This window comes from Typopeltis vanoorti, chromosome 23 (assembly GCF_054136105.1).
Source record: "Typopeltis vanoorti isolate ZY-2024b chromosome 23, IOZ_Tvanoo_1.0, whole genome shotgun sequence".
Taxonomy (NCBI): domain Eukaryota; kingdom Metazoa; phylum Arthropoda; class Arachnida; order Uropygi; family Thelyphonidae; genus Typopeltis; species Typopeltis vanoorti.
In genome coordinates this window covers 46,535,296-46,555,771 of record NC_143571.1, presented here as the reverse complement: position 1 = coordinate 46,555,771, position 20,476 = coordinate 46,535,296, and the positions used below count along the sequence as shown (strand labels likewise).

The window sequence follows — 20,476 nt, the reverse complement described above, 5'->3', positions numbered from 1 at the left end:
AGCATAGGATTTCTTGGTGCATTTCTCAGCATTCCAGGCAACCCAGTGGCTGATTTTATGCATTATTATACATTCACATGTTGAGATACAGCATGTGGCAAAATATTGTGCATATTATTATGCAGTAATTAAATGAATTACAAAAGATATATTTCGGTGATTGCACCACATTTTTTTTATTATTCAGTTATATAAAACACTGAAATAATAGTTCCCCGACAAGTTTTGTAACTCGTAGGATTTACATCTTCAGGGGGTAAGTATTTATTTATCCCCTGAAGTAAGTATTTCATATATAAGTAAGTATTTACCCCCTGAAGATGTAAATCCTACGATTTACGAAACTTGTCGGGAACTATTATTTCAGTGTTTTATATAACTGAATAATAAAAAAATGTGGTGCAATCACCGAAATATATCTTTTGAACCAATTAGCCACAGAAGTCTATGCCTGCAATTATAAATGAATTATGTAAAAGAACTTCTTTAATTAGCAGCATTTTAATATATCATATTCTAAACTGCATTTGAAAATTTAAAGACTAAGATAAAAAAAATATCGATTTACGATTTACTAATAAAATTCTCTCATGGCCCACCTGGAAAGCTAACACAGCCCATTAGTGAGCCACAGACACCTTGAGAAATGATGCTAATAGGAAGTTAGTAATAATGTAAACTCTCTTCACATAGTACTATCACAGAATCCTGTACACCCCTCGAGGGTACATATCAAGAATTTCATGATGATAGTTGTGATACTTATGCTATTGAATTACAATGTGATGCCTGTAACTAGGATACTGCTTCAAAACTAAAGAGGGAGGGCATAGAATATATGGGTAGTATAGCCATGCAGTGTTGTCATGTTTAATATCTCTCTCTCTCTTCGCTCTATTTACATCTGCTCCAACAGAACTTTCTAGTCAGGCAATAAAAGCTCTCAATTTCTTACAATGGAGCATTATATCAAGCAATACTTAGTCTTTATTTGAGTTTTAAGTCAGCAGTCAGAATTAAAGGAAGTACAGGAAGATGGTTTAATGTTAAATCTGGTGTCAGACAAGGATGAACATTATCCCCTCTCTTATTCATTATCTATATGGATCACATTATGAAGGAAAGTGATATTAAACCTGATATCAAAATTGGAAGTATTAATCTCAGCTTTTTGCTTTATGCGGATGATGTTATACTTCTATATAAATCTGCTATAAATCTGCAAGATTCCCTGGCAAATGTTGTAATAGATATATTATGATGGTCAGCATTAAAAAGACAAAGACAATGAAAATAGGCAGAAACACTATAAACCTCAACAGCATTGTGAATGGAGAACCTATAGAACAAGTAAAACATTTCAGCTAACTAGGTGCCATTTTTAATGAAGACTAAATATGGAAATAGGCAACAGAATCAACAAAGCTGGTATGGTACTACATCACCTGAATAAATTTATATGGAATAAGAGAGAAATTAATCAAAACATTAAATTAGCTATACACAAGACAGTGTTCAAACCAAATTTAACTTATAAATTATATATAACTGAGAGCTGGGTTAGAAATAAAACATTTAACCAAAGACTAGAGATTGCAGATATACGATAGTCCTGAGAAAGATTGGGGCCATGAACAGATGGCATCAATGGCAATATAAAACAAGTATATTAGAAAAGAACTTGACATTGTTAGCAGAGCTAATCTCAGGTGGTACTGTTACTTAAACAGAATGGGAGAGGAAAGATTAGCAAAAGATTAGCACGTGTTCTCTGCCAGGTTGGCAGGAAAAAGATCCAGAGGAAGACCAAGATATAGGTGGATTGATACAGTAAAAAGTACCTTAGAAGATAGAAATATAAGACTCCAATATGATAATATTGGAGTCTTGACATTTAACAGACTTATTTGGTGGAAAATTGTAGACAGGAAGTTAGTAATTTTGTAAATTTTTCATGTAGTACTATCATATCCTGTACACCCCTTGAGGGTACATGTCAGGAATGTGATGATGAGTTATTAAGCATATACATTCTTCCATAGCATCAGTGATATTCTGCAGGCAAACTATTTGTTTTTTGTCCCTATGAGTTTGCTATAGTACAAGTGGACTTTACATAATTTAATATTTGTTTAAGAATATTGTTATAAGAATTGATATGATACAACTATGAGCTTTCATTAAAAAGATCAAGTGACTGTTTTTTATGTAGCAATAAGTTTGAGCTCTCTTCTTATAGTCAGGAATCAGGTGTGCCTAAATCATAGTACTTCAAATGTATAATCTAAATGTAATAATCAACCAACAATATTTCAGAGATGAATGAGAGCAACCAGAGAAGAAGCAAAGAAAGTCAGGTTAAGGCAATCATTCATCAGATATACTGTTAATGCACATATAATACCACAAAGATTCCTAAACATATCCAAAAATACCAAAAAAGTGTCCAAATCAGAGTCCTAGCAATGCAATATTATTATGAAATATTTACCATAGAAGAAAACTGCAATACACCCAACTATTCCTGCAATCCCTATCTATTTACCATGGCAAAAGTTTATGGTGTTTCACTGAATTCCTTGACATTTATTTACAAGAAATTTGCATTCATTCTGTCTTAAAGGAAGTTAGCTTGCCCAATCTATGAACATGATTCAGATTTAGAGGATAGAATATGAATATCAGTCTTACAAACTGCTCATTACCATTCATAATGTTTACACATGCACACACAGGTGTAGGAAATGTGCATTAATAACTCAGTCACATGTTAACCTGGATAATCTAAAAAAACCTTTGTCAATATGTTTTCTTTTCTACAAATTCTCATAGCAATAGCTAATATGAATTTTCTCACAAGCTGTATATTACAATAATGGTATGTGATGAGGACAAGATCATATTCTTTTTGGCATAACTTGAATCAGATGGCAAGGGCAATGGTGCATGATGATATATTGAGTGACTATTAGCATCTCTTGATGCAGCATTTCTTCCTGGTTAAGAGGGCCATAATAAGTGTGCAAAGATCTGATATTCATCATCATCATCAAATTCCTGCCATGTACCCTCAAGGGGTGTACAGGATATGACAGTACTACATGAAAAAATTACATCATTACTAACTTCCTATCTACAATTTTCCTCCAAATCAGTCTGTTACTTGTAAAGACTCCAACATTATCAGATCTTATATTTCTATCGTCTAAGGCACTTTGTACCGTATCAATCCACCTATATCTTGGTCTTCCTCTGGGTCGTTTTCCTGCCAACCTGGCAGAGAACACTTGTTTTGCTAATCTTTCCTCTCCCATTCTATTTAAGTGACCATACCACCTGAGATTAGCTCTCCTTATGCATTCCTGGATACTGACAATGTCAAGTTCTTTCCTAATATCCTCATTTTTAATATGATATTGTCATTGATGCCATCTGTTCACGCCTCTAATCTTTCTCAGGACTCTCATATCTGCGGTCTCTAGTCTTTGGTCAAGTGTTTTACTTCTGACCCACCTCTCAGCTCCATAAGTTAAAACTGGTTTGAACACTGTCATAAATACAACTAATTTAGTGTTCCGACTAATTTCTCTCTTATTCCATATGAATTTATTCAGTTGACTTCCCACCATACCAGCTTTGCTGATTCTGTTGTCTATTTCTATATTAAATTTACCATCTTCAGTAAAATTCGTGCCTAAGTAGCTGAAATGTTTTACTTGTTCCACAGGTTCTCCATTTACAACACAGTTGACATTTTCAATGATTCTGCCTATTTTTTATTATTATTATTATTATTATTATTACCACGGGCTACTCCAGGAGTCCTTAGACTCATCGAGGGAGGCCCTAAACATCACGTTCACGCAGCTGTTCAACATTCTCACAGTATCTATCATACCTTGCCTTGAACTCGCTCACTGTCATAGCACCCACAACAGACTCTGGCAGCTTATTCCACTCATTTACCACTCTAAAAGTAAAGAACCCAGCTCTAACACCCCTGCTAACCATGCTCTTGCCCAACTTCCATGGGTGTCCCCTAGTTCTCCCACCACCAGTCCTGATCTCAAAAATATCATCTGAATTAATCCTATAGAATCCTTTTAGCAATTTGAATGTCTCAATCATGTCTCCCCTTTTCCGCCTATCAACTAGTTTCTGCAACATACAAATCTTCAACCTGTTATCATATGGTTCATTCCATAGACCTGCTATCATCTTAGTCACTCGCCTCTGGATCCTCTCAACCTCCTCCCCATCAAGAAGGAACCTAGGTGACCAAATCTGGGCACAGTAGTCGAGATGAGGTCTTATCAGTGCTCGGTACAGAGGTACAATAACTTGTTTTTCTCTGCTCGTCAAGGTATTTTTCAACAACCAAGTGAGTTGATGAGCTGATTTAGCTAATTCGCAATGTGCCCCCAAAACTTCATCTCCCTATCCACCAACACTCCCGAGTCCCTGGCCTCATCAATCTCTTGGAGTACAGTTCCACCAATGTGGTATACTGCTGCTAATCTTTTCACTCCGAAATGCATAACCTTACATTTTGTCACATTAAATTGACATCCATTCTCCTTAGTCCAGAACTCCAATCTATCTAAGTCATCTTGCAAGACTTTGACATCTTCTGCATTCACTATCGCCCTACCCAACTTTGCATCATCAGCGAACAAATGAACTGTCCCACTTAGACCCTTCCCTATATCGTTAATGAACAGATTAAATAGCAGTGGTCCAAGAACAGAACCTTGTGGCACACCACTAGTCACAGGCCGTTTTTTGGACTCCACTCCTGAATAAACTACTCTTTGATATCTCTCCATTAACCACCCAGCTATCCATCTCACCAACCCTATATCCATTCCCATATGTTGTAGTTTACGGATTAGAATTCCATGTGGTATCCTGTCAAACGCCTTTGCCAGGTCCAGCAGTATCACTGTAAACCCATTTCTCTTATCCAGTTCAGCCGTCACCTTGTTTTAAAACTTGAGCAAGTTACTGAGGCATGATCTACCCTTCACAAAGCCATGCTGTCCTCTGTACAGTATCTCATTTTCATTAATCCATTCCTGTATTTTTCCCTTGACTACTTTCTCCAAGACCTTGACAACGACTCCTGATATGCTGATCGGTCGGTAATTTGCAACCATAGTCTTGGATCCTCCTTTATGCAGTGAAACTATTTTCCCCTCTTTCCACGCCTTCGGGACTAAGCCAGACCTGAGACTCAGATTAAACAACATGGTCAAGGGCACTGATAATTCATTAGCCGCTTCATGCAAGACCCGTGCCGGTATACCATCCAATCCCACAGATGTATTCACATTAAGGTTCTGTAATAGACTATTCACCTCCACTTCATTCATCACAATTCCCATATAAACTAATGGTTCCTTCATTTTTTCAACGTCACCACCTGGATGATATACTTTTGCAAAGTGCGCGCTCAGTAACTCCACTATATCGACTGGTTCAGTGAACTCTTTACCATCGTCATTCCTTAAAATCATTTTGCCATGTACAGTTTTTTTCTTGCTTGCAGCATATTGAAAGAACTGTTTGGGATTCTCTTTTGCTTGCATAGCTAGTTTCCTTTCATAATCGGCTTTTGCTGTTTTTACCACACTCGTTACCCTTCTGGCCTGTACTTTATACCGTTCGTGTGCCTGCAGGTCACCCCTTTCTTTAAATTCCCTCCATAGTTGTTTCTTTTTTTGCAGCTCAAGCTTAATGGTGTTATTCATCCATTTAACCCCTCCTTGTTTCACTATTCGGACCTTAGGTATACAATCAGCCATAACCTCCTGTAAATGCTGTTTGATCACTTCCCATGCTCTATCGACGTCCAGCCCTTGCAGTTGTACATGCCATGGCACTGATCCAAGCAATCTCCTAAGCTTGTCATACTTGCCAGCACGGTAATTCCACATATACCCTGTCTTAATCACAAATTTCACACCTTTAGCCACCTCCCAGGTCAAGACCTTACGATCACTCTCACCAATAGGTGGCAACATGGTCATATTCATTACAGTCAAATTCTCAGATACTATTACCAGGTCAAGCACTCTCACACCCCTAGTATTTTCAATTACATGCTGTTTCAGATAGTTATCCCTTAATAATTGAATAAAATCCATTTCCTTCCTCACATGTGTCCTCTCCTCCTTCCAATCAATGTTACCATAGTTGAAATCCCCCATAATAATTACCCTCCTTCCACTCATTTCATCAATTTGTTTATGCATACCATCTCCACCATCTATTCCATCACCTGGTCTATAACAGCACCCAACTGTATATTTTATTCTGCCAATATCAATCTCACACCAAATAGCCTCAAATGAGCTCCTTTCACTATCCTGCAATACTTCAATTCTCCTTGGCTGCAGTTCATCAGCTATCATCAATAACACCCCTCCCCCAATTTTATTCTCTCTGTCCCTCCTAAACATACTATAACTTACACATTCTATCCCACTAACTATATCATCTTCCGTTAGCCATGTTTCACTAATGCCAATAACCTGTGGCCAGGAAGAGCCAATCAAGCCCAAAAATTCTTCCTTCTTGTACCTAATACTCCTGGCATTAGTATACATGAATTGCAGTGTTCCCTTTGTCCCACCCCTATCTTGATGCGTTATTCTAAATATCCCATTCCATTTTTTGTCCTTATTGCTGGCTCAGGTACATTATATACATTTTTACACTTAACTGTCTCACTGATGTCTGGATATCCACTTCCCCCCTCCTTGGTAGTTCTAGTTTCCCTGGTTCTGCACATCCATTTTCACTTCATTCAGCAACACTTTTTCCAGTCTCCGCACACCAAGTCCATTCAAATGCAGGCCATCCATCTTGTATAAGTCCTTTCGCCCATCAAACTCATTCCACAAGTCCACAAATTCCACACCACACCATCCGCATAACCTGCGCATAATACCATTTGCGATTATGGCCCTCCTTCTAAACTCCTCTCTGTCATACCGCGGTAACAGACTCACCATTCTAACTCTGTCACTCTTTTCTTTCGCTACCTTTAACAATACTTTCAAGTCCTCTCTCATAAAAAATTTATCACCTTTCAATTCATTCGTACCAGCCACAATTGTTATTTCTTTCACCCTCTGTTTTTGCACTCTAATGCTCTCACTTACATCCTTAAATTTCGCACCTGGTAAGTACGATTTAGTTACACTTAGTATCTATTACTCCTCTTAATAACGAGTCACCATACAACACTCTCTAATTCATTTTGGAAACTCGCCCACGCTGTTTATTTACGTTAGCCGAATCACTCTGGAAAGAGTTTTGCAGGTGCTCTAATTGCCGCTGCGCTTCTTGTATCACTGCGCGCAGCCTAGCGATCTCACTTCCTACAAATAATTCCTCATTTTTTTTATCATTCAAACCATTTTCTCTTTCTGTATAATTGCTCTCGCTCTTTCTTAGATCACCGCTCACATTGCCATCTTGTACACCGCAATTTCCTATCGATCCACTATTTTCACTCGCATTCTGGCTTTTTTCAACCATAACTGTCTCACAACCTGACACATACTTCGACTCCTCACTTTGCATACACTTTCTACACATTCTCCCACCACTATCACTTTCAATCCATACTCCAGCCTCATTCGGGAATGCATACATTCCACACACATCACATTGGACAAATTCTCTCACATTATAGTTTTTGAACAATGGCGTCGTATTTTTGGACGCCATTATCTTACGTCGCATTGGCGCCATATTCAAATATATGAAATGTATCGTTAAAGACTAAATTAATTTACGGAATTTACACCAAAATCACACAGACACAACAAGCTACCAAATTTAGACAATATTACGTTATGATTTTTAACATATATTCTAATTTCCATTCAAAATTGTACTTAGCTTTCGGGAGCTCCCTGAAAACACGGGAGCTCCCTCTAGCGGCGATTTTCAGTGTCTTTGACTTTTTATTGCTGACCTTCATACCATATCTATTACAACAGCTATTCAATTTACTCAGAGAATCTTGCAGACCTGTAGCGGATTTATTTAGAAGATCATCCGCATAAAGCAAAGAGCTGACATTAACATCTCCAATTTTGATATCAGGTTTAATACCACATTCCTTCATAATGTGATCCATATAGATAATGAATAACAGAGGGGATAATTAACATCCTTGTCCCACACCAGATTTAACATTAAACCATCTTCCTGTACTTCCTTCAATTCTAATTGCTGACTTACAACTCAAATAAAGACTAAGTATTGTTTGATATAATGCCCCATTCACACCATATAACTGCAGCATATTGAATAGCTTCTCTCTTTTCACCTTGTCATATGCATTTTCCAGATTGACAAATCTTAACTACAGATGTTTGTTATATTCCCATGCTTTCTCGACTATTTGTCGTAAAGTGAAGCTCTGATCCTGACAGCCTGAATCCAGCTTGTTCTTCACCAAGCTTTTCTTCCACATCTCAACCGTTTCTCAAGTATACTTCCATAGATCTTGCCAGGAACACTCAGTACGGAAATACCTCTGTAATTCTCACATTCAGTTTTATTTCCCTTTTTTATATATGGGTACTATGAGAGCTCTACTCCAATCAATGGGAATTCGTCCCTCTGTCCAGGCTTTCTGAACTATGCAGTGCAGCCACTGTAAGACTTTTATACCACCATACTTCAGCATTTCTGGTCGACTATCATCTACTCCTGCTGCCTTTCCACATTTCAAGCCTTGGATGGCTTTTTCTACTTCAAGTACGGATATGTATTCCTGACTGCATGCCTGGTCAGTGTTTTTTATCACTGTGCTGTCATCACTGCTTGTTTCATTTAGCAGTTTTTCAAAGTAATTACTCCATACTTCAAGAATATATCTTTTTCTCCTGTTTTCATGTCACCTTTATCATCTCTAACTCCTTTTACAGTACTCTTTCCTACATTCCTAAGCTTCTTCAACAATCTCCAGAAAGTCTTGGCACCTTCTTGATATTTATTTTCTATGTTCTTGCCAAAGTCCTCCCATGACTTATGTTTAGCTAGTTTTACACAATGTTTTGCTTTTTTACATTTGTCTCTGTATTCTCTAAGATCAAAAGCTGCCTTATTTGCCAGGAACTTTTGATATGATTTCTTCTTTTCCTTCACTGCCTCTTTAACTTCCTGTGTCCACCATGGAGTTTTGATTTTTCTATCCTTGCAGACAACCTCACCACATGCCTCTCTGGCTGAATCAATCAAGGTTTTCTTCAAGGCATGCCACTGAATCTCCAAGGTTTGGTTCTTGTTCTCAGACGCTTTCATTTTTTCTTCAATAATCTTTGTGTATTTTAGTCTACAGTTCGCATCTGAGAGCTGCTCAACTTTTATTCGCTTTAAAACTTTCTTACATGTTATTCTTTTCAATATGAAATTCAATTTTATCCTGCTCAAGACTAAATAGTGATCACTTCCAAATTCAAATTCTCTCTACACTCTGGTGTCCTGCGCCAGGGAGAAAACATCACTATCAACAGTAACATAGTCAATGAGACTTTTCTTATTCCTTGCCTCTTCTCTCCATGTGAATTTGTGCACATTTTTATGTTGGAACATGGTGTTAGTAATAACCAGTCCATGTCCTGAGCAGAAATCCAACAGATATTTGCCATTATTATTAGCTTTGCTCTTTTCTCCAAATTTTCCCAAAAATTTCCCCAAAATATTTTTTGTATATCTCACAATCATTTCCTACTCTGCTATTTAGATCCCCAACAAGGACCAACTTTTCCTTTTTCATTGTGTCAGTTGCTTTTTCTAAAGCTTCAAAAAATTCCTCCACTTCTACCTTAGTAGAACCTTCTGTGGGACCATAGGCACAAATAAGTCTCATTGTCCAGTTCCCCATTCTCATATTTGCCCGCATTACTCTACTTGAGACTGACTGCCATTTAAGAAGATTAGCTTCGTATTTTGTTGAATACTATGGCTTCTCCTTCTTTTCCTTGATTGTCATTGCCTGAATATAACATTTTGTATTTATTGCTGAGATAGATCTCACCAGTTTTGGTCTTTTTTGTTTCAGTCACCCCTATTATGTCGATCTGGTACTTATCTAATTCCTCAGCTAGCTCCATTTCTTTGCCATTCAGGCTTCTTACGTTGATAGTACTGATCTTTAACTCTGGTGATGTTGAGTTGGGGTTTGTTTTCAGATTTGTTCCAGCAGCTGACTTTTCGCTGTTTGCCCTGGTTCCCTGTCGAAAACAACGGGGGCCTTGTTTAACCGGGCGACGCCCCAGCCGGCATGAAATTTTGTCATGTTGAACCATCATTTTTTATTTTGGTTTAACCAATAAGAATACAATTTGGTCGGCTAAATCCCAAATTGCCAGCCCATCCTCGTTCGTTCAGTATCAAAGTAGATACTCAACAGGGTGCGCCATGAGAAGGTGAGGATTGGACATTAGGTCAGAAGCCCTGGTCAGTTCTCCGCATTCCTTTAAAGGCTACGTGGAGGTCTCCTCTCAGTTATACAGCTTTGACCCTTAAGCACCCCTCTGATATTCATAGATATTAGATATCTATGAGTATCTCTTTTTTGGCACATAAACAGATTTTTAAAAAAGGAAACCACTGTTTTTTCATCCTATCAAAGTTCTATATTTGGTATGACATACTGTGATTTACAAACAAAATGATACTAAATAAGATCAAGTATATATTAAATATATATATATATATATATATATATATATATATGTGTGTGTGTGTGTGTGTGTGTGTGTGTGTGTGTGTGTGTGTGTGTGTGTTAGAGTAAAACTTTAGTTTAATGTAAACCAAAATACCAAGTTCATACAAAAACTTGATATAAACGGAAATTTAAAGAAAAGAAACCTGTGAAATTTTGATTAACCACCCTAATGTTAACACAATAATGGTGGCATAAAAATCCCAAGAATTTGGATGGCACACATTCAGCCCACTTAGTGTTCCAGCAAATCCAGACTTTAGGAGTCTAAGCAATTTTTCAGCTTTTATTGGCCACTATCCATACCAGTTTGTAATTTATATGAATACTTATATAAGTTTTTTATTTATTATTATTTCTAATTATTTTATTTTATTTATTATTTTTTTTTTTGTGTGTGTGAACATGTTACTCTCCAGATTAATTTAATTTTGTAACCTAATAGATAATAATAATAAGAGGACTCTAGCTTTGATGTAGCAAGGATTTTATTTTTTTTCACCAGAGGTCAGGCCCAATAGTTTTAATGGTTGATCAGTAACTTTAGCATACCATGTAGATTGTAGTGCAGCTTGTTTCTTTGTATATACTCTGGATGATGACTTTAATGTGAAGGTCGAAACATTGAGTGTTCATTTTGGTTAATATTAAACTATAGTTTTACTCTAACATGGTAATTGTTTCCATAATTTTCATGATGTATCAAAATAATTAACTTTGAATATTTGGATAAATGTGGATTATTAATACTATCTCTTAAATAACATCATTAAAAAAAACGCATGAATTTACTAATTTCTTCAAACTGGTTAAAAAAATAAAACAGCACATATAATCAAGATATAACAATATTTAAAATAACACATAAAAAGGATTTAGGTACCTTTATGCTCACACAATATGGGTGGTAACACTGACCACACTGTGAACAAGCAATAAGTCTACCTTCTTCTCCCTTACCAAAACTTCCACACATGACACACAAGTCCTTAAAAAAGAAATACAATATGTAAGCAAAACTATTAAAAAGCACAAATGTGAATATCATTCAGATATATAATAGAAAATTTCACTTGTAGTTTAATTCATTCAGACTATTTTTATTGCAAACAATAATTTTGAATACTGTATAGTGTAAACACAGACATTCCTTGAAAAATAAAAAAAATTCAACTTTCTTTAATATCAAAATATCAATTACTTATGTAAATTTTTCAGTTTTGAACACTCAGACCTGTTGTGATATTTTTGATACAAGTAAGAAAAGATATAAAAGCAGGCAAAATAACCAGTTGATCAGAAGCTGAGGACAAAGAACCAAAATATAAACTTAGTAACTTAAGGTGCATATTTGAGTCTATATGTACACGCACACACATATACATACATACATACACTCTCTTACAACCTAACTAGTTCCTGAAAAACCATAAATTGGACTGTAATTTATTACACATTCAGCATGTTTTGAACTCAGATTTTGATCCTGGAAATACAGACACTGAAATGGCTATCAATAAAACACAGCAATTATATAACAAAATGATAAAGAAATATTATTTAATTATGCAAAAGCAAAAATATCAAAGATTTACTATTTCAGAACTTCTTAAAAAAAAAACAGTTCCTGAACTTGATAAATTTCCTTATGGCTAAGATCATCGAGCTCCATTCAAAATTTGGATCATTACTTTTCAAAAATTTTAGACCAGAGTCATATTTTTTCAAAAGCAACTAAGTCTTTGTAATATTAACTTATGGGTAGGATTTCGTTCTTCACACTATATTTTGTATTCTCAAATTCATTTCCTTCTTTTTGGACATTTATGAGGGCTATACTATAAATGACTTCAAATTAAACAGATAATAAACTGGAAGAGCAAGGCAAATTATTAACACTGCATGCTGTAGTCTAATGTCCTTCTGAAACCGTAAAGTGATATGTGCACAACGAACTATAGTAATTTTTTAAATGCAAATATGTATACAATAGTCTGTGGTAAAAACCTTAGTTATTTGATTAAAAAAAAAAAAAAAAATATATATATATATATACAGGGTGTTCGGGATAAATTTGACATATTTATAATTAATTATATTTTTCCGTAAGTTACATGTATTAACACACACTTCTCTTCATTTAAAAGTTTGGACCCTTCTTCATTCATATACAAGATGTCAGAAAGGATGGATAGCTGGAACCCACCTGAATCATGGAAGAGAATAACTTGTATCATGATGATTCGTGCCCGCCATCAAAATAAGGATATTACGACTGCTGCCCAATGCTCCCTGAATACAGTAAAAACAATCAGGCATGAACTAGAGACTTGCAATGGTGACTACGAGGATGTAGCAAGAAGAAAGATCCCTAGCAGACGATCTGATTGCGTTCGTACAGCAGAATTCCTCGCAAATCTGCAGGAACAGGTGTTGAAGAACCCTGGCATTGGAATTCGGGCTTTGTTCGTGGAGTTGCTAACTGTAGTCAAGCCCTGGATAACAAGGGTAGCCAATGGTAGGCCGTATGTATGGCAGCAGGATTCGGCCCCTTGCCACACCTCTGGGAAAAGTCAAAAATGGTTGTCTGAAAATTTCTACGACTTCACCAGTCCAAATGTTTGGCCTCCAAACTCCCCAGACCTTAACCCCATGGATTATTTTGTATGGGGCGCAGTTGAAAAAGACACCAATCGCACTTCCAGTAATACAAAAGCCCAGTTAATGGATAAAATTAAAACAGTTTTTGCGGCCCTTCCCAGGGAGACTGTAGCATCAGCTTGTTCGAGGTTCCGAAGCAGAATTGAAGCTGTGATCGATGCTAATGGTGGTTATTTTGAGTAAATCTTGTTGATAGTATTGTAATTAACTCTGCCTGTAATGTTTTTTTGTCAATTCATTAAATTTAATAGATACAAAGAAGATTTTCTTTTTCCTTACGAAACTGTCAAATTTATCCCGAACACCCTGTATATATAAGCAACATTCATTCAGTTACAGTCCAGTTCTCAACTTACAACAGGATTCCGTTTCTACCTACAATGATCTCATTGTAGGTAGAAAAGGTTAGAAATCACTATATGAAACCAGAAGGATATGTTAACAGTTAACATGTGCCTAAATGAAAAAAATGTGTGGGGCTATTTAACGAATTTTACATTTTGTTTATGGTGAAATAACACAAGCAGATTAGAAATTAAGAGCATAAAATCACTATATATACTGTACTGTAATAAACAATGAAACATGAGTTTACACTGTTTCTGTGAAATAAGCAGCAAAATAATCGGCTGGAAACACATGGAGTAGGCAGGAGAGGCTAAGTCATCAACAACAAATTTTTGAAATTCAGGAACTGCAAAAAAAAGCATTCTGAGAATGGCTCACCAGATACATAATTCATAAAGGTGGTGTAGAGATCCTGCAGAATCATCTAAAATAGACTGGTAGTTAGTGATAGTTTTCCTCATTGCACATAAGGTCAATATCAATTTCTTCTAGATACCTCTGTCCTGAGTCACCAGTTCAGCTTCTCTACCAAATAAATTTAGGTGTTTTCCCTTTTCCATTTTCCTTCTGCGATCCATGTCAAAGTCACCCTAGAAATCTCTCTTCTGTACATTCTCAGTAAGTGTCCAATCCATTTCCATCTGCCTGTTTTTTTTTATTTCATCAGTGGTGCATTTTTTTTTTTTTTTTTTTTTTTTTTTTTTTTTTTTTTTTTTTTTGCACAGGCAGCTTATATAAGTCATGTTGGGACCAAAATCTTTTTAATATTTTATGCAGATTTTGTTTAAAAACTATTTAATTTAGCTTCCTGTTTTTTGGTCAGCTTCCATGTCTCTGATCCATATAATAATATGGCCTTAACAATGCTATTGAAGATTTTTCTTTTGGTTTTATTATGGTGTACTGAAGATGTCTATATCTATTTAATATTTCTGAAAACAGTATTAGCTTTTGTCAGTCTTTGGAATATACTTTCAGGGCAAAGGATAATGGCTGCAAATTCAGTGTATCAAAGTGTACAGTTAAAAATGGGATAAAAAAAACTACAGGTTGCAATTACCTTGATGTAACTACACTACAAAAAATTGATGAGGTTAGAGATTTAGGGGTAATGGTGGACAGAGAGTACGTTCAGGGGACATGCAAAAATGGAAAAAATAATTCAAATGATACTTGAATGTTGACAAGGTTATCCATTTCAACGTCCACCATACATTTATCCCTTTGCAAGACTGGTATGAGTACCTATGGACTATTATGCACAAGTTTATGTCACCTGAGTTTCTTGAGATGTTGAAGAAAGGATTCAGAGGTCAGTGAGAAAGAAGATAACTAGCTGCGTATTGGCTAATGGTCAGGTGAGAGTGAATACAACAGAAACACACGTTATTTATAGCGTAGATGCTAACAAGTTTTACAATATGTGACTAGATGAGAGAAGACATAGGCCACCCAAGGAAACTAAGAGATGTTGCAAGGGTACTGTAAGGAGTAGATTTTCTGCTTCACAATTGGTATATGAGAGAAAAAGGTTGCCAGAGGTACTTACAAGTGCTCTTTGTCAGTGAACAACTTTAAGGAAAGGTACAATAAATACCATGTCAATAATTGGTACTGTGAGCTTCCCATGATGAGTCTTTGGATTCCATAGAGATGACATGTAAGAATGATAATAAAATATCTCAAGGTATTCTTAATCTTGTATCTGGGACACTAATGGGTTAATAGTACACAACAGGCAGTCCCTCTAAAGGAAAACCATGACTCCAGGTGGTCAGTCATGCTTGTTGCTACCTTAAGTGGTCTAAACAGCAGCATAGTTTGTTGGTTCTATCCTTCACTCTTCTTATATGTAAAGTGAATGATATCTTTCAAAAGGTATGTCAGACATATAAGGACTTAGACCAGCATTAATTTGAGAGTAGAGCACCAAATAAAGCTGTTCTGCAGGTCAGCAAGAACAGACCTAATGATATCACATCAGGAGGCTTCAAAACCAATAATGATGCTGACAGTTACCCTCTGACATTACATTTTCCATGTGCATTTGTCTCTTTTTAGACATAGGTTCATGAAAATATAAATCCCCAACATCACAATGCCTTAACTCATTAACCCTTTAACTGCTACGGTCGAGTTAACTCGAGCGCAGAAAAAAATGGTGCCCTCAAGTGGACACCACTTGCAGATTATGTAATTTTATAAAACACTATTATTGCGATTTTTGTGAAGTGTATATCAAGAATGTATGATGCTGTCCAGACTTCTTACTTGTAAGAATTTTAATTAATTTTATTTATAAATTTTTTGCAAAATTAATTCAGCACATGGGACAATGTCAGTAGAATATAAAATCAGCAGTTAAAGGTTTTAATTGTTTTCCATCACTAACTACTACAAAAAAAAAATACAAAAACATTTTCCTCATGCATTTGTCTCTGTTTAAAGATAAGTTCATGAAAATTTAAATCCCGAACATCACAATGCCTTAACTCATTAAATAAGTTTTCCATCAATAACTACCACAATAAAAGCAATACCAAAAACATTTTCCATATGCATTTGTTTCTGTTTAAAGACAGGTTCATGAAAATTTAAATCCCCAACATTACAATACTCATTAAATAAGTTTTCCATTACTAACCACTACAAAACGCAATACCAAAAAATTAAAAAGCACAACAACAACAAAATTCAAACAAGCACGTACACACCCAATTCTACATCTATGACCTTAAAACTATGTACTACTGTTTACAGGAATCTAAACCAAAACTGACATTTCTCGCAGAATTAAAAGTGGGGAGTCAACAACTTGTATACACATCCACTATCTAAATGACACTCTGCATGAAATTTTCTATCACAAGGATGGGACTTAGACATTCATCAGGCTTGGCATCCCATGTTGAATGCTAAACCTACAACCAATTTTTTGATCTGTTCTAGTCATGCAAATGGCAATGAATTTTTGTAGCTATGCAGATTTGACAACTGACAATTACCTAACATGAAATAACACACAGTTTCACACCAGTATTTAATAAATTATTGTATGTTTGAGTTTATGATGTTCATCTTATACCAAGAAATTAATGTTTGACTTCCATTAAATAGGAGACTGATTTTTCATTCTTGTAAGACATTTTGTGAAACAAATTTATTGTTAAGTATAAATATGTTGAAAGTATCAAGATAATAAAAAAAGCAAATGAATGGAAATAGATATCAAAAATGATACAGCATCTGTTATTATTCATTTTGTTTCCTTTATGTAGAGAAAAAAATTATTACAATATTTCTAACACATCAGAAGTATGAAATTCCCACTATTATTCAATTCAAGTAAATGATTTTCTGTGAAAAAGAATTCAATATTTTAAACTGACAGTAATATAAATACACTATTTACTGTTTCATTCTGATGAATTATTACGATTTCAGATATGTAATCATACATAATGAAATTAATTATTATGTTATTTTGTTTTTCAACTGCTGTGCTATCTAACGGACTTATACAGTATAAAATTTTTCAGAGAATGGAAACTGCTGCAACTGTTTGATGTTTGAGAATGATGGTTGGAGAGTAGGCATGCTATCCAGTTGGCCAATCAAGACTATCATTGTTCAGGTATTTAGTGTTTGGCATTCAGTTGTATGCATTATAAATGTCTGGTGCAGGTATTTGAAATCCTGCTCAAAAGATGAAACGTGGAAATTTTTCAAACCACTTCAAGGCCTCCAAGTAAGTGGAAGTGGTCTCACATTCCATAAAAATAAATAAATAAACAAACCTTAGCCTAACCACAATACAGATGTACTACAGGAGGAAGTCACACAACTATCATGTAATTTTGTTTTTCAAGAAACAACATGAAAGAGACTTGGAAAGTTAACTAACCAATGCATTATTATTATTAAATTATAAGTACTCAAATTTGATTATATATAAATATGTGTGAAATCCTTTATAGGTCTTACTTGAGAAAGGACATAATCATCTGTTGCAGAGCAGAGTACCATTTTATTATCTGCAGCAGGCTCATCTTCTTGCTTTGAGTCTTTAGAATCAATAACCGAAGAACCCTGAGAGAGTGATTAAGAAAACAATCATTAATATCTAATTAATAGCAAAATTGCTGATTAGCCATCATTAACTAACTAATAAATAATAATAGGTATTATTATTAGCTTTTCACTAAGGGAAGTCCATTTACGATGCCAATGGCATGAACTCTACAAATTACATAAATCCTGTACTTTTTATCTACCTCATATACAATGTCGTGTCTGAGGTCAGTATGGAGAAAATGGGAAAAACTGATGAATTCAAAGGAAGTTCTACGCATATCCACAGACAAAATCTGTTTTAACTCACTGCTTGGAGAAGGGACCACCATAGCACAGTCAGTTTTAGAAATACAAGGTCGTTCTGCCAAAGAGCATTTGAATCCCATCTATGAAGAGAAGAGCCTTTATTTACTATCGCTTTTCAAGTGAAGGTAAGGTGAGTCAGCTATTCATATAACAGTAGCAGAGTTCTTCTTTTGGATACTCAGGTTTTTCAGGCAAATCTGATAGGAGAATAACATGTAATTGGTATATAAACTACAATTATAGGCATAGAGCTAACCACATTATTCTGGAATTGTGATTACAAAATCTAAGAACACCTTGGATGGTTCTGGAGGTTTAAGGGCCTGTTAACAACCACAGAAGAAGAACCTGGGGGTGGTGGCTTGTAGAAAGTAATCACATTATTATATGTGATTAACCAATCATAAAATGTAATCACTACTTCACATGCAGACTGGCCTTGTCCATATACTGAATTTTTTTTTCATCTTCAATATTTTTATGTTATATGATTTTCTTTATCTTTTGCATAATTTTTATGCACAGACAACAGCATGGTTAATAGCACAATATGTCACATATAATCATCACACCATCATTCTCAATTTGTTAATATTTATTCTCAAGGGATATACAGGTTGCCATGTGCACATTATTACAAATTAATCAACAATTCCAATTAGCCCGCTAGAGGGCACCATCAGAACTTTTAAGAGAACAATAGTCATTCTCAGTTACTGTGTTGTATTGCCTACGTGCACGTGCGTTTTTTTGTAAGTTCCTTTTGAAAATGGCAACGTGACATTGCCAAGATATCGGAAATATTTATTAAAGTATAATTTAATTTATATTCTTATCTATGTTGTTCAATTCCTTAAGTGGTTTAGTAATGCATAACCAACATATAAGCCTGTCTACGAGAATCATATAATTGCATTATTTTTGAAATTTCATTTTCCTGACCATTTTTTTAATATTTGAAGATTATTCTCACTTAACTCTACTTCCTGTCATCTCTCATTCATATTTATTTATTGATCTCACCGAGTGATCATTGATGTGTATTTGGTACATTTTGATCAATAACCACTTATGTGAATGCTGTCAAAGGTTTTGCTAAAACCCAAATAAATTACATCTTACCCTGGTCAATTTTCCTCATAACATCTTCGTAAACATCGTGCAGACCAATTGTAATCTTTCCCCTTTAATGAAACCATGCCATACTGTACTCACTACATGAATTTGTGAAAACTATTCTAGATTGGATTCCTAAATAATATTTCCTTTATTTTGTGTATAACACTAAGAAAATCCACTGCTATATATAAGATTATAGAAGTTTACAACATTGAAGCCATTCAATGTGATGGTAGATTGTAAATAACTTAGTTATTTATTTAATGTTGTTTAGCTGGCAATAGGCATTAGTAATCAAAATTCAGTTATTGTTGTTTAGAGTATAAATATGTGGAAAAGCTTAAAGGAAGAATAAAGTAATGGTTATGTGTGAAGGGTACATTAATTAAAAATGAATTGGTGTGTAATTATTAGACATGTTGTCTGCCCTGTTATTAGGTATCCTCTGGATACCGAATGAATGAGGATAGACTGAATTATATTTTGTATTTGCTTAAACCAGATATAGATATGAAGATCAGATATGAAATTTCCTTTGTTTAACTGGCTGGAGCATCACCCAGTTAAACAAAGGTTGTGCTGTTTTCTTCAAATAGCCATGGCAAAACAGTGAAAAGTTAGGGAAAAAAAAAAGTCAGCCAGCAGAATTTAAGATATACACCATCAACATAAAGGAAATTGCCTCATAAAGGCAACATTTTGAGACAATGAAGACAAAATCAGGTGAGATCCTGCTAAATAATAAATTTAGGATGTTATATATGAGCAGTAGCGATCAGGAAATGAAAGGAGTGATAGTATTCAACACAAAATTAACTTTTTGATTGGCATGCAGTTTCAAATGGAGATATGTGGATAAATTTCAAAATGGGAAATTGGAAAATGAAACTTATTTCTGCCTATCGTTCTAAAGCAGGTTCTACTAAGTAAGAAGTGAAGGAATTTTTTGAATTATTAGAGAAAGAGCTGGTAAGGAAAAGATAGTCTTTGTTGGAGATCTAGACATCTGAGTAGGAAATGAATCCCAGACATACATAAATTTTGGGAAAATTTGCAGAAAAGCCCAGGTTTTTCAAAAAGTTCGACATACTCCTTGCCTCACCAATAATTCTCCCCGATTGCTCTATCCTTACTTTTCCAATCCCCTTTCTTCCTTTAACAGCGATGAATATATATTTCCACGTGCTGGGATGCCGCTGAATAAGAAGACAGCCAGCA

General features: G+C 35.2%; 1 protein-coding gene across 1 annotated transcript in view; it reads right to left on the bottom strand.

The window, feature by feature from the left end:
• LOC150093819 (histone-lysine N-methyltransferase 2C-like) overlaps positions 1-20,476 on the bottom strand; it is a 1,065,326-nt gene that overhangs the window by 736,723 nt on the left and 308,127 nt on the right. The window contains exons 19-20 of the mRNA XM_090412524.1: positions 17,744-17,848; positions 11,634-11,738 (exon numbers count right to left, since the gene is read on the bottom strand). Coding sequence (XP_090268650.1) covers positions 11,634-11,738; positions 17,744-17,848 — 210 coding nt within the window. The remainder of the gene's footprint in view (positions 1-11,633; positions 11,739-17,743; positions 17,849-20,476) is intronic.